This window comes from Canis lupus, chromosome 22, assembly GCF_011100685.1.
Source record: "Canis lupus familiaris isolate Mischka breed German Shepherd chromosome 22, alternate assembly UU_Cfam_GSD_1.0, whole genome shotgun sequence".
NCBI classification, from domain to species: Eukaryota; Metazoa; Chordata; class Mammalia; order Carnivora; family Canidae; genus Canis; species Canis lupus.
This window is the reverse complement of record NC_049243.1, coordinates 50,966,869-50,990,709: the sequence shown is the minus strand read 5'-3', so window position 1 is coordinate 50,990,709 and position 23,841 is coordinate 50,966,869. Positions and strand designations below refer to the sequence as shown.

At 42.6% G+C, this 23,841-nt stretch overlaps 1 protein-coding gene and 1 long non-coding RNA gene across 2 annotated transcripts in view; one reads left to right on the top strand and one right to left on the bottom strand.

Moving 5' to 3' along the window:
• Positions 1 to 6,062, top strand: part of NALCN (sodium leak channel, non-selective) — a 321,940-nt gene extending 315,878 nt beyond the window's left edge. The window contains 4 exon segments of the mRNA XM_038569986.1: positions 55 to 205; positions 2,138 to 2,287; positions 3,709 to 3,826; positions 4,370 to 6,062. Of these exon segments, the coding sequence (XP_038425914.1) occupies positions 55 to 205; positions 2,138 to 2,287; positions 3,709 to 3,826; positions 4,370 to 4,563 (613 nt within the window). The 3' untranslated portion in view covers positions 4,564 to 6,062.
• Positions 6,063 to 11,917: 5,855 nt separating this feature from the next.
• On the bottom strand, positions 11,918 to 14,767 carry LOC111091771. The gene is made up of 3 exons (XR_005376078.1): positions 14,540 to 14,767; positions 14,031 to 14,147; positions 11,918 to 12,116 (listed from the first exon to the last, which is right to left on the bottom strand). It is a non-coding gene; the product is annotated as an uncharacterized LOC111091771 (long non-coding RNA).
• Positions 14,768 to 23,841: the final 9,074 nt, after the last annotated feature.

Sequence of the window (23,841 nt, the reverse complement as noted above, 5' to 3'; positions counted from 1 at the left end):
GCCCAGAACTCCAGCTGAGTCAGACCTGGAATACTTTTCTGTCCCCGCCACCAGCATGCTCTCTTACCGGTCAGTTGACATCCGGAAGAGTTTGCAGTTGGAGGAGCTGCTGGCCAGGGAGCAGCTGGAGTACACCATCGAGGAGGAGGTGGCCAAGCAGACCATCCGCATGTGGCTGAAGAAGTGCTTAAAGCGCATTAGAGCTGTGAGTGAACTGCAAATGTCTGGGTTTTTATTTCCTCCTCTCAAAGGAAAAGAAGGAAGAGGAACAAAAGAGAAGAGCTTCATGAGGGTGCCCAGGTGGCTCAGTCAGTTAAGCATCAGCCATCACCTCAGGTCATGATCTTTGGGTCCTGGGCTCAACGCGGCATCAGGCTCCCTGCTCAGCAGGGAGTCTGCTTGAGATTCTTTCTCCCTTTCCCTCTGCCCCTCCTGTCTACTCATTTCTGTCTCTCCCCCCCCCCAAATAAATAAAATCTTAGAAAGAAAGAAAGAAAGAAAGAAAGAAAGAAAGAAAGAAAGAAAGAAAGAGAAAGAAGAAAGAAAGAAAGAAAGAAAGAAAGAAAGAAAGAAAGAAAGAAAGAAAGAAAGAAAGAAAGAGAAAGAAAAGAAAGAAAGAAAGAAAGAAAGAAAGAAAGAAAGAAAGAAAGAAAGAAAGAAAGAAAGAAAGAAAGAGCATCATGAGCAATGGAATGTGATCCTTCCTGTGATTAAACTTGTGGCCCTTCAACTCCATCAGCTTCATCCCTCTGATGGCCATATGATTGAAACCTTAGCTCCAGCCAGACCCAGATGTGCCCTCTTGAGCAGAGTCCATAGATGTTCCCATTGAATCACATTTTTATAGTAAGCACTTTGTTATAAATGTTTAAAATGTTTTAAAAGCACTTTGTTGAGGAGCACCTGGGTGGCTCAGTCAGTTAAGCATCGACTTGATTTCAGCTCAGGTCAGGATTGTGAGAGAGCCCCATGTTGGGCTCTGCATTGGGCATGGAGCCTGCTTAAGATGCTCTCTCTTCTCTCTCATGCACTCTCTCTCTCTCTCTCTCTCTCTCAAAAAAAAAAAAAAAGCAGTCTCTTGATATTAAAATATTTGTGATCTCCATTTATCAAACTCAACTGTTCAAAATGCCACATATTGAGTGGCAACTGAATTTACAGAAGTACTTTTAAATTGTTCATAAAAATTCCACCATACTGTTGATAATGTTGTTTGGTCTTTACCAAAGGCCACCTCTCCTGGGAGGTTAATGATCTGTCTGCTGCCATTAGAACTATAAGTTTATAAGATTCTCTGACTCATAAATCAATGAACATGTAGTATGTTGGCATAGGCTGTGTTTACAATAGGCACTTCTACTAGATAATTCCTTTTATGAATGTTTTTGACTTATGCTTCACACAAGAGGAAAAAATCAAATTAATCACTAAATATTTATATTTAACAGATTCTTAAAATCCTGTTTCTCAGAACATCAGCTGCAGAAACATGTCTTTCTATTGGAGGAGAGAAAGTCCCCAGAGAAACAAAACAGCCCAAACTCCTATAGCAAGGCAATAGCCACAGCTGACCCATCATAGCCCTGCTCGCTCTGGGGATCCAGCCTGCCCCCGACAGGCCCCAAGAGGCCTGGATTTGCTGAATCAGCACCAGACCGTGCTCCTGAGTATATGCTCTGTCACAAGACAGATTGGCCTGCTCCTATCCAAGAACCAAAGGCAAGAGCACGAGTTCTACTCATCCACCCAAGGCTCTCTGCCTTCAACAACCCAGAGTAAAATGGAGATCCATGTTGGCTTAATGAACACAGAGCAAAATAAGAAGGGAAAAAATAGAATACCTACATTATCAGTTTAAAAATTCTATTTTAAATACAATACAAGCTGTATCAATGGACCTACTTATTCCCTTTGTTAGGCAAATGCTATGGGTTGGGAAGTCTCTAGGCCCTCCTTAGTAGCAGTGTGATACTTACTAGGGAAATTAGTTAAGCATCCTTATTTGGAAGCTCCTAAGAGGTCACCAAGCATACAGGTGCTGTGGAGAGGAGAAAAGAAAATATGATTTGAACGGTGGGGGACAGGAGCACATTGGGCTTATTTTTCTGTTACCCAGAGAATAATCATATTTCCATAGAAACAGCAGCAGTCCTGCAGCATCATCCACAGCCTGAGGGAGAGCCAACAGCAGGAGCTGAGCCGCTTCCTGAATCCTCCCAGTATCGAGACCACCCAGCCCAGTGAGGACATGAACGCTAACAGTCAGGATAATAATATGCAACCTGAGGTATGGGTATGAGGTGTCCTTCCTCCAAGGATAGTACATGCATTTTTAAAAATAAAAAATAAATTGGTACTGTTCACACAGCCATTTCAACCAAGGTGCCAGTATTTCTAATTGGAAGTTTTTAGCTTAAAAAAATTGGAACATGTTGATCCAGACTATGTTCGGATCTTTGCAACTTGGAATCTTTTGGGGTTATTTCAAAAGATTCTGATTCCGAGTTGTATGAATACTAAAAAAAAGTGAATGCCCTGAACTCACTAGTTCTGTGGGGGTTTGTCTAAAGAGTTAACACTGCATCTCTACGGTTTAATCAGAGTCCAGTACTAATGAAGAACATGGTTTGCTTGAAGCTCTGCCCTAAATGCTTTCTTCTACCAAGTCATAGGGACTTGCTGTAGAAGTGAAAGTGTTTGTAATTGGCCACTAACCTCCTTATAGTCAGACTCATTAAGGATTTGTCCTTCCATAGCTGGGAAGAGCATATGGAATTCAGGAAGATTAGCCTGAGGACCTTCTTTTTACTAGGACTTAGCTTATTTCCATTTCCAGATTGAATGTGCATGTCCATAAAAATGCAGAGAGAGGCACAGGCATCCCAGAGAGCCTTGTGCTGTGACCAGCAGCTGGCAGGAGGTCCTGCCCTTTATGAGGGTGCAGTGTGGACCAGCTGGAGTTGATCAGCATTCTGACATGAGCCCCCTGGCAGCATCAGCCTTCGTGGTGTGTAGTGACACAGTCAGGGGTCAGTGGTAAATAATGAAGCCTGAGGCTCCACAGCCCAGCGGGATGCTCCAAGGGGACCTCTTGCTCCACAGCCCAGTTAGGGGTGGATTTCATGTGGTTGGCTCCCCAACACATAGGAATCACTTGCCACCGACAACAGGAACTTGTGCTGGGACAGTCACCAAAGGGAGGAGGGACATAGAGGCTTCTACAATGGCCCTGCCACCTGTCTGCCTGCCGTGAAGATGGGTAGAGCGGGGTAAGACCAGGACAGCCAGCCAGGCAGGGCTGATGAGGTTGGCAAAGCAATGATTGCAGAGCTCTCTGGTTTTAGGTAGAAAAAAAAAAAAAAAAAAAAAGAAAGAAAGAAAGAAAAGAAAAAGTCCATGAAGGAGGAAGTGGCCCTGGGAGGGGGGAGGAATCCTGGAGGGATGCCAGGAGGAGGTGCTACCTGGAGACCTGGGCCCCCTCTCCTCACCGTGTGCAGTGGTGACTCTCACTTTCCTGGACCCTCTGAACCCATTTCTCTTCTCCCTTCCCCCTTGTGGACTCTGTGGCTCTGATACTGTTTCTGCCACTTGTTTTCCGATGGCGTTTTCTTGCTTTCTTAAAATAAAATGAGAGGGCGGACAGGTGCAGAGGGTTGAGGGGCGCCCCGCGGTCAGGAGGAGCCTCACGCTGCCCTGTCGCCCACGCAGACCAGCAGCCAGCAGCAGCTTCTCAGCCCCACGCTGTCGGACAGGGGGGGCGGCCGGCAGGACTCCGCGGACCCCGGGAAGCCCCAGAGGAAGATCGGACAGTGGCGGCTGCCCTCAGGTGTGTGCCCGAGTCCTTTCTCCATTGAGTCAGGCGTCCTAGGCGCATCTACACTCTGCGGGTTTTGGGTCTCAGATTCCAAATTCAGGTCTGCCTCTAAAGTTAGTTAGACCCCCTTCATTATTGCTCACACCATCTGCCCTTTAACTTTGTTGTTTTTTCTTTCTTTGAATATACCCATGAACACCTACTCACCCATATTTCTATGACACTTCTATGGATTGGAACATTCAGTGATTTTGTTGTGTTGTGGTTGTTGTTAAGTGTTTGTGATTATCTCAAAGTGTGGCAGCGGGCAAATAGCTTTTTTTCAAATGGCATCCCTAGTTGTCCGTGAACATAATTTTGAAGTCTGTGAATATAAAGTTTGTGAATATAAAGATCCAAGAGCTGGAAAGGTTTCATACCGAACATCTATGGGTAGGACGCATGCAGTAGGACTTGTCTAATTGTTACTGCTGGGAATATCAGAGCTTTTGAGGAATGGCTTGCAAAGGGGTGAACAGCTCCGCAATGCTCATAGGACTCTTGTCAATTCCACAGCACCAAAACCAATAAGCCACTCAGTGTCTTCGGTCAACTTACGATTTGCAGGGCGCACAACAATGAAATCCGTAGTGTGCAAAATGAACCCCATGACCGACACGGCGTCGTGTGGTTCAGAGGTTAAGAAGTGGTGGACGCGGCAGCTGACAGTGGAAAGCGACGAAAGTGGCGATGACCTCCTGGATATTTAGGTGGACTCGGCGCAGAGCGAGGTCTAACGGGGAACGCTGCTTTCCCACATTTTTTCCTACGGTCTCACATCCACTGGTGAGCCGTCCGTACTTGAGACGTCATTTAAGGCCACCTTGTCACAAGATTTTTTTTAAGTGGATTTTTGTCCTGCCATAGGAAGGCGTAAAACTTGATCTGTCGCAGTTGTACACATGAGGGGTTGTTAATCTGTGTTTGAGAAATGTGCGTCATGGCAGTATTTGTAATATTACCCGATACCAGATGTAGATCTTTCAGACATTTCATATATCCTGTCTATGGAAACTAAGGTGTGTATTCCTATATGCTCTTCTGCAGTATTACCACCCCCTGAAAGAGTGCTAAGCCTAAAGTGGCTGATATTTATGGTACAGAAGCTATAGCTTTAGTTCATGTTTTTCCCACTTCCACTAGAAATACTTCCCTCGGGAAAATTTATTATTTATGATTGATCTGCAAAGGTCAGCACTGAGCTCATAACTAAAATAATAGTGGTTTTACAAACTACAGATTCCGAATTTTTAAAAGTATGTTCTTTTTCTCATGTTATTCTTAAAAATATGCACAAGATATTTAGAAGTCAGAACAAGTCAATGTCTGTCTTCAGTCACTCTAATGAAACCATTGCCTGCTTCCTAGAGAACTCTGTGTGCAGGGACCAGGCAGAGAAATGGGCCCACGGAGCCAACTGGTTTAAAACAAATATGTAAAGTAGATCGCTTCAGGGATGTGGTTACATAGAGATGTTGAGTTTCTTTTATCTTTCAAAGCCTTTTAATAACTAAGTGTAGCAAAAAGAATAAAACTATATGATTCAGCTTATGAAAGAAATCTTCACGTGTGTGATGGTATCATTGGGTTCATTTCTTACCCAGGGTATGTATGTTCATTTTGCCATAAAGTCGGCAGATATATTATGAGTAGATCCCAACACACCTGTACCCTATTCAATTCAAATTGACTCCCTGCTGCCAGACTCCTGTGGGAATAACGGTAACCCTGTAAAATCCTGCTTGGAACTCACAGTGTAGGGACCCCAGGACTCAGCTATATTTGTTTCACACACCACATGCTCTGGAAAATAAAAATGCAAAGTGATTACAAAGTTCCTCAGCCTCTTATGCTGGATCAACCAAGGAAAAGTGCATCCAGGCCCCTAAATACAATATTTTTGATTGGAGATTTGCTCTTTAAATGATTTCTTTTAATGGGGTGATTATCTCTGAGTCCTTTGACACCCCAGGTTACTTTATGATCCTTTTTTTTTCTGTATTTAACATTCTTAAAATAGCCGAATCCTTTCTGTATAACGTTAACATTGTGGTGCGATCTATTGTTTATAGGATTAATTGTGAGTCTAGGATAATGGGTAATTGAAGTCAGTGCAGCCAAAAGGATTTTATTTGGTTTTATGTTCCATTGGAGTTTACTTTTTGTACATAAGAAAATCAAATAAATATTGACTTTGTAAAAGAATTTACTCTTGAGTTGATGGTCATTTCTAAACCCTTTCTCATGTGTGGAAGGAAGAAAGGGGGTTTGGGGAGTGGGATCATTAGGAATCAGGCACTTTGCAAACTCTGTATTTGAATATTCTGTCTATAATTAGTTGGCAAAAGCTCTGTCCCTGATACTCATTTCAGTTCAGTTCCTAAACCAGAATGTTCCTTTCACGTGTGTGCCCGTAAGGCTGGGTGAATACCTTCCAAACCCACAATAAAACAGAAAAAGCTCTTACATGGCTGGGGCATGAGCCTGTACTCATGCTGCATGAAAACGAGATTTTATTTTTTTGGCTCATTACACTTGAGTAATACAGCTTCATTCTCACAAAACTGCTGAGCCCTTCCTACAACGTCTGTTAACTGGTGTTCAGCAGAACATCATTGTTGTTCATTCTGCAGTGAAGCAAAGGGCCAAATAGCAATGCATTTAAAGTCATAGCACCCTACATTTTCAATTAAGTGAGACAGCCAAGCAATTCCTGTGGGGACCCATCTCTACTAGTTCCTGAAGCCAGTAGAGAGGACAGCAAGCCGAGAAGATAAGTGCTACCCTTCTTAGATTTTTTTCATCAACATACAAACAGTCCGGTTATGCAGATGGGAAAACTTCAGCCACAATGTTCCCTGGTCCTTAGGGAGCCAGACACTGATACTAATCCTGTCATCATGCCACCCACTGCCTTTAATTAAAGGACGCTGTTGGTTCCAAGCTCACCAGAAAGCATAAGGGGCAGAATAGTTGACACAGAGCCCCCAGTGGGCATAGACCACACATGCATTGCACATATGGCAATTCAAGGGGACTCAAAGGGAACAGGGATGGAGAGAATGGCCAGACCGATGCCATTCACTCTATTCTCAGTGGTCAATTGAGAGTAGCACCCATCTTCAGCGACTGGCCATTTGTGCCCTGTCCAAGATGAATAAGATAAGGGCATGTAAAAGAAAAACCAGTTATAAAGCCCTAAGCAAAATCATTTTCAAAGCCAGTTGATTGATGTGTTTGCCTGCTTCTTTGTAGGAAGTGGCATACTCTAGATAGGTGGCTTTCAATAGATTAGTTGGCAGTGGCACTCGTTCTCAGAGTCCTTCAAAAGTTCCTAAGATATTAACCAGGCAAAACCAGGGCGTCCCTAATTGAAATTAGGATGAAGATGAGAATCCCACTCACATGGTGTCTTTTCACCACCTGGTATTAATTGAATTGTGCCCCGCCCCGCAAGGTACATTAAAATCCTAACACCCGGTACCTACCTGTAAATGTGATCTTTGTGGGGGAAAGAGTCTTTGCAGATGTAATTAGTCGAGCTGAGGTCATACTAGAGGAGGGGGACCTGTAATCCAATATGAACTGCTGTCCTTATAAGAAGAGAGAATCACCAGGGAAGAGAATGCCATGTGAAGACAACACTGAGGTAAGATGGCCATGTGAAGACAGAGGCAGAGATTGGAGTGATGTTGATACAAGCCAAGGAACATCTAGAGCCCCAAGAAACTGCAAAAGGCCACAAAGGATCCTCTGCTAGAGGCATTAGAGGGAGCGCGGTCCTGCCAACACCTTGATTTTGGATTTCTAACCTCCAGAACTAGAACTGAGATGATACATTTTTGTCATTGTAAGTCACCCAGTTTGTAGTATTTTGTTGTAGCAGCCCTACAAAAGTAATACACCCCCAAACCTACTGAACCCCAAAGACGACCTGAACCATCCTAGTACTCCCAAGAACCTAATTGGAAAAACACTAGTACAGATCAAAAATCCTGAGTTTGTAGTTTGATAGATGTTTCAAGTCCTGGATTTACTGGTTATTCCTTATGCAATCTCTGATGAGTTTCATATTCTATCAGGGCCAAAACTTAGCCTCTTGCTTTTTAAAAAAAAGGCAGGAGAGAAAAAGGGGGCAGGAGAGGTGAATTTATTCACTTAATTTACCTAACAGTTTCATGAAATCTTCTGTGTGGGCCTACTCTGAGCACATGTGCATCATACTCCAAATCATTAAGTAGCTGTCTGACCTCCCAACCAGAATCCCCAATTGGCCAGTTGTCTAGCCAGCCACTTTTTCTGTCTACCACTGCAGATTTCCAGCCTGCAGCAGGCCTGAGTCTCTGGAAGAGAAAAGATCTGACATTAAATCAAGTTCAAGTTGGATCATTCTAATTTCTGATTCAAGACTGTACTGCTATGTAAGGTGACTACTGAACGTTTCTAATATATGAGGATGACCAGAAAAGTTGCAGGGTGGGTTGGGGTTCATATTTGGGACTAAGGGAAGGTTACTGAATAAATTTTAAAGGGATAGTAGAAAACTAAAAGTGACATCTGTTTTAACTATGGCCTGAGTTAGGCTTGTTAGATATACAAGTTACAAGCATTAAACAGAAGATGTCTCTTACACTTCTGGGGGGAGAATGTAGATTGGGCTGTTGAATAGACAAAGCTGGAGGTCACAGAGAGGGATTCACATCTAGGAGTGTCAGCATAGAGATGGTATTTAAATCCCTAGACTGGATGCGATTACCTAAGGAGGCACCATAGCAAAGAAAGGAAGTCTGAGGGTCTGTAGGAGTCTTCCAGGGCTGCCATAACAAAGTACCATAACAAATTCTGGGAAGCTTAAGGAACCAGAATTTATGTTCTCAGAGTTCTGGAGGCTGGATGTCCAATGTCAAGGCATCAGCAAGGATTAGTTTCCTCTCCTTAGCTTATAGATGGCAGTCTTCCTTTGTCTTCACAACATCTTCCTCCTGTGTGTGCCTGCATCTTAATCTCTTATTATAAGGACACCAGTCATATTGGATCGGGGTGTACCCCGATGACCTGATTTTACCTTAGTAACCTGTTTAAAGGCCCTACCTCCAAATACAGTCTCTTTTTTGGGTACCAGGAGTTAGGACTTCAACATGAATTTTAGGGGGACCCAATCCCGCCCATAACAGTCTGTCTCCCTGGTACAGGGGCGTTGTAGAATAACCTTTCATAGAACAGTAATGGTGAGCCCTGTGCCTGCCTGAACCCTAACCAAGACAATCAATTCTGAGTATTCTTCCTTCTCAAAGCTCAGAAACACACAACAGCCATGCATCCAGAGTTTCAGGGAGGTCCACTTTTCTGAATCAGCTTGTGGAAGGAAGGAAGGAAGGAAGGAAGGAAGGAAGGAAGGAAGGAAGGAAGGAAGGAAGGAAGGAAGGAAGGAAGGAAACAGGCACCACAAATATTGTTACCTTAAATTATAGTTTGCAGCCTGGAAGCTCACAGCTAGAAAACATCTCCAGCCACCCCAGCTCAGCAACTTACTTTCATGAAAGATCACTACCTCCAAAAAGTATGTTTTGACCTCACACTCGTTAGGATGGCTGCTACCCAAAATGAACAAACAAAACAGAAAATTTATAACATGTTCATGAGGATGTGGACAAAGTGGAACCCTTGAACACGGTCAGGGATGTAAAATGGTGCAGCCGCTGTGGAGAGCAGTATAATAGTTCCTCCAAAAATTAAAAATAGAATCACTATTTGGTTCCAGCATTACCACTTCTGGGTATATATACAAAAGAAATGAATGCAGAGTCTCAAAGAGATATTTTTTTTATGCCCCTGTTTATGGCAGCATCATTCACAATAGTCAAGAGTGAAAGCCCCCAAAATATCCCTCAATAGATGGGTGGATTTTAAAAATGTACATGCATACAATGGAATATTACTCAGTCTTAAAAAGGAAAGAAATTCTGATATCGGGAACAATTTGATGAACCTTGAGGGCATTATGCTAAGTAAAATAAGCTAGTCACAAAAAGACAAGTACTGTAAGATGCCACTATATGAGATATCAAGAGTAGTATAACTCATAGAAACAGAAAGTAGAATGGGGGTTGCCAGAAGCTGGAGGGAGGGAAATTGTTGTGCAATAGGTATAGAGTTTCAGTTTTGCAAGATGAAAAAATTCTGGAGATTTACATAGCAATGTGAATACACTAACACTATTAAAGTGTACATTTAAAGATGGTTAAATGGTAAATTTTATGTTATATGCATTTTATCAAAAATAAAAATAAATTTGAAAAGCTGATCCCAAAAGTTAAATGACCCAATTGAAATAGCAAAGCACTTTCAATGCCATGCTTAAATTATGTTTCCATATCTACTTGCTTTCTGTATTTGACCAGTATACCTGGTTTAAATATAGTATTTTATATTAAATTATATCCCAAATGCTTCATATCACTCATTCAATTAAAAAAAATCTGCCTGTAGTATGCCTAGTAAATATCTGAATCCCATTTGAATATTTAGAGGGCTGGCACACTGGCCGTTGGACTAAGTTATGGATGGTTTGTTAGAGACAGATTTGAAGTGGTTTCTCATTCTCCCTTTGTGGGCAATGATTCAATGACACTGTCAATTTTAAGGCTTGGTTACAGAACCAACCAACCTACAAGAGGAATTATGTAGTTTTTATTGTGTTCCTTTCACAAATGGGTATCTACCACTCCATTTCCTCTACAGTGTGGCTAGTAAGCCCAAATCACACTAAATGGAACCACTTGTTTTGCTGCATCATCCGTTACAGTATTCCCAACGCCTGACTGCCACCAAGATGTTTAGCATTTAAACGAGAGCAAACACTATTGTACATGCAGAAATGGGCGAAAGCCCGTGGGTTCTCTGCAAATAAATACATTTTAAAAAATGGTTCTTTTACATTCCAAGCCATGTCAAAACCATCTAAAAATAATAAGTCAGCAATTTGACCAAGGACTGCCAGGAATGGCAGAGTAACATTTTCCAGAAAAGTCTTCTTTAGTAAAGATCTCAAGGAAGAGAGTTGTACCCATTAATTACAGCCATGAAAGTTAGCTGTTTTGATTTGAATTATCTGAATATTCTTAGGAACTCTGTATTTAATTTTGGAAAGATAAGAGTATAATGCAGGTAACACTCTTGTTGTATAAGAGTAGGCTGGAAAGATCAAAATAAGGACAGAAGATAGGGCAACAGGAAGATGGGGGAGGGGAATGTCATCTCTATTCTAACCCTTTATTCTTGGAAATATTATCTCATGTCTGTAGGCAACTAGACTAGAATTTTAGCTCTCCAGGGAGAGCACTTCATCTAGAATACACAAAATGAGTGTATTAAAATGAGAGTCCTTCAGAGGTATAGACACAATAGGATAGATGATAGAGAGATAGAGAGATACATGGAAGGAGAGAGGTACTGATTTTATGGAACTGGCTAATGTGATTTTGTGGGATGATGACAAGTCCAAAGTCTATACAGCAGGCTACCAGATTTGAAATGCAGGCAAGAATTGATGTAGTAATGTTGATCCAAAATCTACAAACTAGAAATTCAAGCAAGATTTCTATGTTTACAGTTTTGAGGTAGAATTCCTTCTTCTGGAAACCTCAGTCTTTGCTCTTAAGGTCTTCAACTGACTGGATAAGACTCACACATATTATGGAGGGTAACTGGCTTTACTCAAAGCCTAGAGATTTAAGTGTTAATCACATCTAAAAGATGCCTTCATGGCAATGTCTAGACTAGGGTTTGACCAAACAACTGGGCACTATAGCCTTGCCAAGTTGACACACATAAATTTAAACATGATAATGAATATCATTTTGCTACCCATAGTTGGTTAGGGCAACCTTAGGTCTACTCACTTGTCTGCCTACAGAATCCAACTGATTGTCTTTTTTCTCCCAGAACAAGCAGCAAAGAATGTTGATTTTATTCTCTCAGCTTCTTGCCTAACTGAGAAGAAGGGAAAGCAGACTGAGAAAGAGAAAAGTCATACTGATGTTGTTTTTAATATGTTTACTCGTTGTCAGGGTGCTAACTCTAATTCATAAAACTGCGTCAATGGACTTGAGAGAGACGTCACTTCCCACAGATACAGCCTTGACCTCCTCTGTCTTAATTGGCCCCAGGAGTATTCAGGACAGTTGTCTTAGGATAGACCAGACTCCAGGCACTGTCTTCTCTTTCAGAATCTGCATTTCATATTACAGACATCATGTAGGTCCTACCCAGGAAAACATTAGAAGCATAAGAAAACAGTCAACCAGGGAACAACAGGCTGGCAATGGGTTGATGGTGTCTTCTATACCCATCACAGGAAGTACTGTCATAGGGAGCTCAGTTCCTTCTTCTGGTGCCAGGGGACACTCAGCAGTGGGTTCTCCCAGGTACTGAAGAGAGAAAAGCCCCCTTCTGTTCCTGTCTGAGCCAAGAGACAGGGGGATGGGAATGGGAAGGAGTAACCACTCTCCTGACATGATTAGTGGGACTAAAAGATTAAGTGAAACATCCCTCAGTGATTCATTGCAGGGAGTATGTTGGCCTCTTCCCCTAAACTGTCTCCTCCCTGGCATTTGTGCAGGGCACAGAACTGCCCGCCCCCCCTACAGAAGCCTGCCTCTGCCTCCATCTTGCCTCTCATCCTTCCCATGGCTGTCAACTGGCCACAGAGAATGCCACTTTCCTGTGTTCTACCAACCTAGCTTCAGAGCCAAACCCATGTAGAATTTCAAATTGGGTGTTCTTTTTGATCCATTGACTCCTTTTTCAGGGCAATGAAAGGGCCTAGCTTAGGGCCAGGTCAAAAGATAATTGGGAATTCTGTGAAGTCCTAATGAGCACAGCCTGAAGGTCCAGGCTGTGTTCTCACTTCCAACAACTACCTTGTGTTGACACGTCACACCACTAGCCCTGATTGTCTTATCCAGGGGTCTCCCAGCCCAGGCAGGGGTTCCACTCCCCTTCTGCAACTGCCTCACACCCTGGTCTAACTGCTAATTAGATGCCTCATTTCTTGGCATGTGTATGGGCTTGAACCATCTGCTTATTGATCACATCCTTCAGAATATATTGGATTTTGAGGAATCCAGCTACAAAAGCAGGTAATGTTGCAGGTGGCACATTGAGAAGCTTTCTCCAGAGCACACTTGAGAGTATAGAACGAGTGGTAACCCATAGCCACACATGTGAATCAACAAGCTACAGAAATACTGGCTGCAATGTCCATAAATTATCCTTATTATAAAGTGATACAATGATGAAACTCAGAATTTCCACATGAAAGCCTTCCACTATAGTTGGCACTATGGAAAAGAAAAATGTATGAAGTGGCCAACAAGCTGTACAGCTATGAGACCTGAAGCCAAGTACCAAAATGCTGGTTTCCCACTTTGCAGGTAATTCTGCACTTGCTTCCCCAGTCCGGGTCATGTGTATGAATCCTCAAGGAGACCATAAAACCTTTGAGGAAAAGGATGACCTGTCCATCCCTGTACCTCCAGCATCTCTAAATGACATGTTGGCACACATGTGGTTCTCGGCTCTGCTCTTTGAGCTGAACAGAATGGTGCTGCTTTGGATTGTTTTTAAACTCACCTCCAAAAAGAATGTCTGACACCCCTGGCATTCGTCCTCAACAAAATACAACCCCCGGGAAGATGACCCACTTTTCCATACCAAATTCCTGTCCATTCTTCCTTTTAACTCACTTATTTGTGGGATATAGACAGCTTATTCTCAGGTTCAGGTAAGACACAGCAACATGAGCATTCCCTGAAGCACCAGTGTCCTTTGAGATTGCTCTTCATTTCTTGTGAAAGGGTTTTATTCCAGAGACCTCTACAGAGCACAATGCTGCAAGGACCCCCAAGTGAGCCAAGAGAACCAAGTCTGAAATAGGCAGGGCCACTATTCAACCACTCACCCCAGCAAGTAGACCATGAGAATGACCAAGGCTGGGTGACAGGAGGCCACCTTGGATCTTTAGCCTGCACCCCATCACATACAAAGATGTAGATGAGGAGGGACTTCCCTCAAAGTGACAATTGTGACAGAAGAACACTCTCACCCAAGATCCTCTCAAAGGCCAGGCAAAAAGCAATTTTCTTTTCTGGAGAGGGGTAAGCTAGGTTAGAAGTACCAGAAAGTGAGATGACTGGGTGGCTTGATCAGATAGCTGATCAAGGAATGTCTTTTCCTGAAGTCAGCCTGTTCTTACGGGGAGCAGCTGGTCCACATCCTGATGCTGGCTCAACCTCTGGGGTGGGGGGAAGAGAGAGGAGATATCAATGTTCAGAAGTCAAATCCAGGAAAGAGGGACGTCTGGTAAGAGTTTGACCAAGTCAAATTAGCAGGTATTTTTGTCTCAGTTGGTCAAACAGCTAATCCCTTATGAGGCAACAACAGGGAGGTAGAGGGTCTGTGTCTGGACCCTTCACAGGGGAAACAAGGAGACACTTGTGAGTCATGTATAAGTCACATAGGAAGGATGGCTCTTTTTGGTCTGTTTTCCAGAACACAAGAGGGTGAGGATTCTGGAGCACCCCTGTTTTCCAGGAGCGCAAGGGAGGTGTCACCCTAACTGCCTCATTTCCCCAGGGTTTCTCTTTCCTCTTCTGTAAAATGAGATTAGAATGATATATGCCTTACCTGCCTCTCATCAAGAGTGAGAATCCAATGAGATGTGTTGCTGAGTATGTTTTTCAGCCTGTAAAGCCCATATGAATAATGCCAGCTATTGTTATCTCTGATAACAGCCATTGAGCTCCACGCTCACAATGAGTTTCAGAGATCACCCTCGCTGTCATGACATTCATGACATTCTCCGTTCCTCACAGAGAGAGGTAATAAGTTTGCTATGTGGAAAGTCATGGTGGGACATGCTGAGGGCCCCTTGGTCTACCTCACAATGAGGGAGGTGGGACACATTTTCCCCTCTGAGCCCATTCCCAGTCTGCAAAGAATTATGAATAATTTAGAACCTCACAGAAGATGCCTTCTAAAAGGCAGTGGCGAGTAAAGCAAGCAGGGGTGAGAGTCTTTACACCCTCAGAAATCGGAGCTCTTAACTCACTTTCCCTCAAAGGCTTCTCATGGCCCCTGTCTTTCAGAGGGAGGAGCCTGGAGCCCCTAGAAGCAAGTGTCACATCCTCATGGCCTTGGGAAAATGTGAATAATGCTTCAGTCAGCAAGCTAGGATAAAGATGCCTGGGGAGCAAAACTTTCTCAGAAATCCAAGGAAGAAAATCAATGTCTCTGGAAGGGAGAGGAGAGAAAAATCTATACAAAAGGGAAATGAATGTTATGGAATGGAATTTGAAGATCCCTGCCTCTCAAAGCAATTGACTCAAGAGATTGAAACCTAAAAATCTCTGGTTGGAAGGGGGAGGACTGACTCAGGAAGAGGAAGAGCCAGCTGATTCTTGTATTGACTGGCCACTGGTTCATGGGCCACTACTGGTATCTGGGCTAATATTTTTTTTGTCTCTGTTTTTTTCTGATTTATCAGAGTGAAGCTGACAGAGATCTTCCAAAAATGAGACATCGAGTTTAGATTTGGAACAAATGCAATGTCAGTTTATTAATTCTTCTCCCTGCTATAAATAAAACCCAAATAAATATGACAGCTTTTACATTTAATTTCCTGAATGAAATGCCCAAATTTGTTTTTCAGTAGGGTTTTGAGCACCAATTTGCATCCTTCAGAAGCAATTTCATCAGAAATACCCTAGAGGGAAGATCCATTTTATCCAGTTGTTTAAATGATTGTGCTGGAGATATATACGGCCTTCCCTAAATTATCAAATCTAAAATATTAATTCTAGAATGTTAATCCATCAGTATTATATTATTGATGGAGGGTATCATGTCCTAATTATCTTTGCGTGTGCATTACTAGGCATGAATTCTCTCATTCTCAGATAATGACATCCATTTCACCATTTGTCACATAGACTACTGACCACTCTGGCCCACCTTCTATTTCTCCATCAACATCCACATTGTTCTCACAACTAATTCTCCCTCCAAAAAAATGGTTAGAAAAGACCAGGCGCTCTCAGATCAAATGAAGAGCCAAAAGTTACTTTTTCCACCTGTTCTTCCTTTTATATACCTATTTTTCTGCCTGGGAGACCACAGTAGTCTATCAAAATGATGGACAGATAGTGCTTTCTATCAAATATGCTAGAAATATCCTCTTAGGAAAGATTGTATTGTAAATGACACATTGGGTATTGACTGTTGTTACCAGCATTTACTGTTAAAAATAACCCTACTTTATTAAAAAAAAAGGGGGGGGGGGATAAAAGTCTCATCTAAATGGAAATAAGGAAAGAGTCCCATGTTTGTAACCTGTTCATGTTTATCATTCCAAGTCTCTTGAAATCAACTGAATATAGCAACATCAGAAGTTGGCCAAGGGAACAAGGTGATTCCCCCTTTGATGTGTTTGCTCACCAACCAGGAGCCCTTGGGGTTAAACTTTCTCTTACTTCATTGATCCTCCAAGATCTGAAGGCTTTGAACAAAATTGACCTGACTGAGGCCTAATTCTTTCCTTAATTTGCTTAAGTCATAGACTGCATCTCAGATTGTGACAGAGCTCCTTACATCTATAAATGATGACAAGAAAATTGGCCCAGGATACGATTGAATTCCTAGCCTTCTTTATTTGAACAAATGATTGGTCATGCTTTAAACATAAAATAACTTCTGAACTGGCAGTGGAAGGATAGTTTTTCACTAGATACAACTTTTGCCCCAAGAGGAGATGAAAAAATGATTAAAGTATATGGGGGTTCAGGTGAGAGATACTCTGTAGGCCTGCATCCTATTTGGCCATGCCCAGAAAAGCTTAACACGTAGCCATCCTTCTGACCTCCAAAAGAACCCTAGCATTTTAACTGTAGGTACATTTTTTCAGGCTACCCTGTTTTCTCTGCAATAGAAACAAGGGAATGAACTGAAAAGAGTCACTGGCAATAAGATGTTTCCATGATCTCCTCTTAAGCTTTATCTGTGGAGGGGCTAACTCCCTAATCACAAAGTAGATATATCCAAGACCCTGTCACTTCTCAAAAACAATTGCTTGATTGACTTGCAATTTCAGTTAAAAGTTTTTGTTTCATGAATTGGTTGTTTTCTAAATTATGTCTGAGAACTCATTGACTATCTTAAGAACAATAAGTTTTAGGACTTGAATGAAGTATTTCTCTGCATTTGGGTAGAATTCATCTTCAATTAGCATAACAGGTGGGCCCATTTTTCTGCAAAAGATTCACTATAGCATTCAAACATTGCATCCAATTGGAAAGTGCTTTGCTACTTTCTTTATTCTTTACCAGTAAATTTGTTTCCCAATTGGATAATGAGAATGATCTAAACAAAAAATTAAGTGATTGTGATGATTTAAAGAGAAAAGTAGGGGATTTGGAATCCGAGAGCTGTTCTTCAGTCCTCAATTTCCTTTTTTCTGCCTTTAGCATCTTGAACAAACAAACATTCTCAAACCCTGGTCTCATCATCCACAAAAAGGAATAGCAGTGCCTTTTAAGGACTTTCTTATGAAGCCAACCATACAATAGATGGGAATGGTCATTGATAACTATAAAGTTCTCTGTAACACATTTGTTTTCCCCACTGAAAGACAAGTTATAATGTGGTATTACTGTGGGTTTGGGGGTCAGACAAACCTAGATTCAAACTCTGTCTCTTAAGACTTACTTGTAAGCCATGTGGTCTGGGCAGTGTGGAAGGCAAAATTGTTCAATGGCCCCCAGATGTTTAGCCCTAGCCCTCAGGACTGGGGGACTATAGTGGAATATCATGCCCATGACAAAAGGGATTTTGGAGATATTAAGCTTACTAATCAGTTGACTTTGAGTTAGTGAAAATGAAAGTTATCCAGGGGAACTTAATCTGACCATGTAAGCTCATTAAATTTAAGCAGGGAGTTTTCTCTAGCTGGTAGTAGAAGGGGAAATCAGAGAAACTGGAAACATGAGAAGGAATTTGATGCATGTTTGCTATCTTGGAAGGGGAGGGGGACAATGCGAAAAGGAACTCAGAGTGGTCTCAAGAAGCTGAGAACAACCCCTGGCCAACAGTCCACAAGAGAATAGGGACCCCTGTCCTATATCCACAAGGATCTGGATTCTGCCAACAGCTGGGATGAGATTGGAAATGGCTTCTTCCCCAGAGCCAGCCCACCAACACCGTAATTTGGGCCTGGGAGACCCTAAACAAAGAGCTCAGCTGCCTCTGCCAGACTTCTTACCTACAGAACTGTGAGATAATAAGAGGGTATGGTACGACTTAGCTATTAAGTCGTAACTTGTTAGGGCAGCAGTAGAAAACTAAGACAAGTTTAGGAAAAAATGAGGTAAGAAGCCTGTCCAGTGCTGGACACATAGCAGGAGAAAAGGAACTTGTAAATGTTAAGTTTATCCTTTCCTTTAGAACCCATTTCTCAAACATTAATATGTACATGAAATAGCTGGGGATCTCGTTAAAATGCAAACTCACATTCAGTTGGTCAAGGAGAGGCCTGGGATTCTGCATTTCTAACAAATTCCAGATGATGCTGATGCTGCTAGTTGGGGAGCCACATGAGGAGTGCAGAGCTTTGGAACTCCATTCCACCAGTGGATCTCAACCCTGACTACACATTGGAATCTTTTGGAGGACTTCCAAAATGGTCAGAAGCTTGATTCTACTTCTAACTGAATTTGTCTCAGGTAGAGAGAGCAAAGGCATCAGTTCTTAAAGAAAATCTCCTCTGCAGCCAAAGATGACAAGTATTGTCTCAGACCTTCACTACCTGGAAGTCTCTGGATCAGCAGCATCAGCTTCATCAGGAATTACATTACGTCCTCTCCAGACTCTTCAAATCAGAATCTCTAGGAGGAGTGTGCAAGAATCTGTGCTTTCACTAGCTTTCCAGATGATCCTGATGATTGCTTAAGTGTGAGAAGCATTGCCTGAGAGCAATACTCTCATTCTCTCAGGGTAGAAATGAAATCGGAGAGACTGAATGATTACTTAAGACAGATGTTGGCACAATGCAGCCTATGGACCACTCCCCTGCCTCCCATTGATTCTGCCAAATGCCAGTGATGGTGTCTGCCTTCCTGCTATCAGAGGTTCTGGATAAACAGCCCATGCTTGTCCTTGTTTGGGTGATCGTGGTTTATTTCCACAGACCCATGGGGAATCTTATTGATGGGAAATTGAGACAGGCTTCTTTTAAGATTTTCCCATTGCTGGAGGATTCTAAAAAGGAAGCAAAGGTGGTTTGAGCCTGAATGCTAACAGGAAGGTGTACAATTCAATGACCGGGCACCTTGGTAATTTTTAATTTGTAAGCAGGGACCAAGTAACAATCATGTTAGTTGGAAGACCAAGCCTTTCATGTTAGTTGGAAGAGTGGAATATTTACTTGTTTGGTGTAAGTTGCAGAGTGTCCTTGTCTCTATGTTATTTCTATATGGTCCTGGAGTGCTCTTGCCTCTGTCCTGTTCTACAGAGCTGAGTGGCCTTGTCTAAATATGGTTCGTATTCTGTGAGTGTTGTTTATCTTCATTGGTAACGTCAGGAACTAGCCACCATGGCCGTTTTCACTTTCTCATTGTTCAGGTGGCACAGTATCTCCTAAGCTGAGGATCAGCAAACTTTGTCTGTAATGACAAGGTAGTAAATATTTTAGGATTCGTGGGATACACACCACAGTTTCTGTTCCAAATTCTTTATTTTTCATAACACTGTAAAAATATGAAAATCATTCTTGGCTCCCAGGCCATACAAATGTAAGCCATAGGTTATGATTTGATGACCCCTGAGCTAAGCCAGTGCTTCACCTTCCATCTGTAGCACATCTCATTCAGCTACACTAAGGGGAAGGTGAGAGCCCTTGGAATGTGGAACTATTGCCCACCAAGGATGATCATCCCTCCTCTTATCACCTCTTATCCTTATTGCTGTCTGACTTGAGAAATCCCACTCTTCCCAGACTGACTCTCTTAGTCTCAAATTCTCCCCAGAACTGTTGCAAGAATTTTACTGGAGAGGATGATCCAAGAAGCCAGCGGAGAGCAAGCAATGCACAAAAGAGGTGAATCAACATAAAGATGAATTTTTAGAGTTGGAGTTGGCCACCACTATAGGAAACTGCTGGCTTAATTCTGCAGGACTCTTGTCTCAGGGAAAGAAAGGAGGAAGCATTTATCCATTGGCTGCTTTCCACCCTGCTCTGATCAGAGGATCCCCACAAGGAGATCACTCCTGTGCACTGAGTTAACTCAGCTGGGGAGTTATGGCTCCATCACATGCTAGAACAACAGAGAAGTGTAAGGCCCAAAGCAAGAGCCATGTGTGAGGATGGTCAGGCTGTATCTGCTGGAAGGTGGCTGGAACTGGTACACAATAGGTTGCCCTACAGTGGCCAAAATACAAGATGAGGTCCAGAGGGTCATCATTCCCCATGAGCCAACTACAAGATGAAAGCATCAGGAAAAGGCCCCCCTAAGGGGAGCCCTTAGGAACGTCCCCAGGAAATGAGGCCAGAGAAAACTAGATGAAGCATTCTAGAGATCTTTGCCTGGTCCTAGCTACTCAGGAATCACAGACTTGACTTCTCAGCAGCTCTGGTCACCCTTGGCCACTCCCTCCCTGAAAACCTTGTTCTACACTGGACCTCCATGGCTCCTCCTAGCTCTCTGGCTTCTGCTTTCCTAGCTGTTTGGTAAGCCCCTTTTCTGAATCTGAAATGTTGGTGTTCCCCCGGCAATATTGTTTCCTTTCTTTTTTTTAATATTTTATTTATTAATTCATGAGAGACACACAGAGAGAGAGAGAGAGAGAGAGAGAGAGAGAGAGAGGTAGAGAGAGGCAGAGGGAGAAGCAGGCTCCATGCTGGGAGCCCGACGTGGGACTCAATCCCAGGTCTCCAGGATCAGGCCCTGGGCTGAAGGTGGCGCTAAACCACTGAGCCACCCGGGCTGCCCTCTGTTTCCTTTCATCCCAAGTGTTCTCCCCAGAGAAACTTTCATGTTTGTCTATACTTCAACTGGCATCTATGGACAGACAACACTAAAATGTACATCAGACAGACCACCAGGCAGCTGATGGTTACTCCACTTCCACATCAACAAGCCTAGTGAAGCCCTAACAGAGTCTATCTGCAAGAATAGGCTTGGGTTGACATCAGAAATACCTGGCCAACTGGTAAATGTTGTCCTCAACTTTATACAGACCCCGACGAAGGAGTAATAGGAGCATCTGATTAAATTGTCACTTGTTCTTGCAGTAACCTATGGCCAGGCTACCTTTATCATTGATGGGGGGCCACAGCCTCCGCCAGGGCCTCTCTCTGTGAAATATCCTAAAGGAGGTAACAAAAGAGATCTTTTATGGAACTTAAGGATTTTTCTTTATTTAGGCATGACCTAATAGAGTTGTTTGGCACATCTTTGATTCCAGAACCCAAAGAGAAATGGTAGGAAGGTGTACATGAAAGAAGAATGAATTTTTGCTTTCTATAATCAGAAATGGCTTAGAGGGAGAAAGACTGTGTGTGTGTGTGTGTGTGTGTGTGTGTGTAAGAAATTGGGAGGAAGAAAAAGAGCTGAAGATTTGAATTATAATTGCACAGGAAATGCAGAAATGGTGAAAAAGGGAATAAGGTGCAAAAGGAAATGTCTCTGTAATTTTATTTTGGAAAATAAGATACACATCTCTCCCTTATGGTATCCTCCAAAATTCAGATGTTGAAGTCCTAACCGTCAGCACCTCAGAATGTGACTGTATTTAGAGATAAGGTCTTTAAAGAGGTCATTAAGGTCAAGTAATGTCACAAGGGTGGGCCTAATCCTTACAAGGAGAGATTAGGAAACACATGCATGGAAGAAAGACCCTGTGAGGATACAAGGAGAAGACGGCCGTCTATGAGCCAAGGCAGGAGGCTTCAGAGAAAACTAACTCTGCCCACACCCTGATCTCAGCCTCCAGAAGTATGAGGAAATGAATTTCTGTTGTTGAAGCCCCCCAGCCTGGGTACACTGTCAAGGGCAGCCCTTACAAACTATCACACTTCATGATCCTAGGGCTTCTCCAATTCAGAGATGGTATTTGACAGGATGTTTCTTTTCTAATTCATTTGTGTACAAGGAAGGATTGGTTTCCCCGTTGAAGGGTTGGCTGAAAATGGAGTCCCCAGAAAAATCTAATATTGGAAACTTCCAATTAAGACTTCCCTCCCTAGTCCATGACTCCACACCCTCAGGTCTGCCATTGGGAACTCTTCTCTAGGAGGCAGATTCTCTCTCCCACAAAACCAGGCAGGCTAAGAGGCTGCTGACCTCCCAGGAAACTCCTTGGGTGCTGTAGAAACTTCTGTCTCTTTGTCTTAAGTAGCACTTGTTTCCACCAACTTCTACAATCTGAAAACCTAACATTTTGCAACAAAATAGATTAGAAAGGCAATGTGGAAAATGTAACAACCAATTACTGCAAGAAACTAACCCCCCCCCATTTCCCTTTTGACTTATCTCATTAAATCAGGCAGTTTATACACAGAATCTTCCAATTTTTAAAATTAATTATAAATGCCTGAAGGTATTAAAGCCCTGAGTATTTACAAGACTGCACAGCCAGACAAAAACAGAAGGACTGCTGACTTCCCAATCAGGCAACTTAATTTCCCAATTATCTTCCTTAAGTAAATTGTGGATCTAAATATAACATATTGTAATCTTTGCCATTTTTCTGCAGGGCTGATGCATCAGTGCCTTGATCTCTTGTTTTCTCTCTTTTGCTCAAGAAAACAGGGTAAGGGTGATCTAGATGCTTGTCAAATAAGACAAATTAAAAGGGAGACCTGCATGACATTACCCAGCCAGCAGCAGTAAGGGGAAATGGGAGGACTTGAGCTCCCCATGCCCTGGACACTGGGAAGGAATTAATTAATTAATGGTTCTGAATTTAGACCCTTCAGGCAGCATCTCTGAGTTGAATGGCTATAGCTGACTCACAGGAAGCCCAGCTTGTTATTTCAAGGTGACATCAACTGACTGACAATGAGCCCTCAATAAGCATAATATTTATGGCAGCTGATGAGAGCCCACAAAGCAAGCCAGAAGCAGCCCATTTCCCTGAGACAGGCCCCCCACACTCTCGGAGGTAGGAGTAAGATCCAGAAACATCTGAGTGTGGCTGAATTCTTTATCTGCACTCTGGGGAATATCAGCTCAAACTCTGACCTCCAACAGCTTTCTGAAAATCTCCAACTGCAAATCCTAAAGATACCTTTCCCTTAACAGAATCCAGAGCCACCAAGCCTGGTTCCTCAGTTGCTCTATGTTCAAATAGTTCTTGATTACCTACAATCAAGGAAACTATTTAGGGTCTGGCACTCTACCTGGCACTCTAGCTCCTAAACTCCTCCTGGCCACCCTTTCATAGCCCCTACTGACCTTCTCATCTTTCCTGATACTGTATTTTTATTTTGAACCTGTTTTTGCCAATGTTTTTTGAATTTACATTCTAGTCTTTTGCCTTGTCCCCCCTTCTAAATTTATATGTTGAAGTCCTAACCCCCAGGACCTCAGAATGTGACTTTATTTTAGAGGTAATTAAGATTAAATGAAGTCATTGGGGTGGACCCTAATTCAATAGGACATATCCTTATAGGAAGAAAAGATTAGGATGCAGACACCCACAGAGGGAAGACCACCTGAAGATACAGGGAGAAGACAGCTATCTACAAGCTAAAGAAAGAGATCTCAGAATGAAGCCAATTCTGCCGATGCCTTGATTCTAGGTGTCTAGTCTCCAAAACTATGAGAAATTAAAATCCTGTTTTTTAAGTTACTCAGTCTGTGGGACTTTGTTATGGCAGCCCAAGCAGACTAATGCACCTTGACACCCTTCTAAGACACAGATTTCTATTTTTTTCT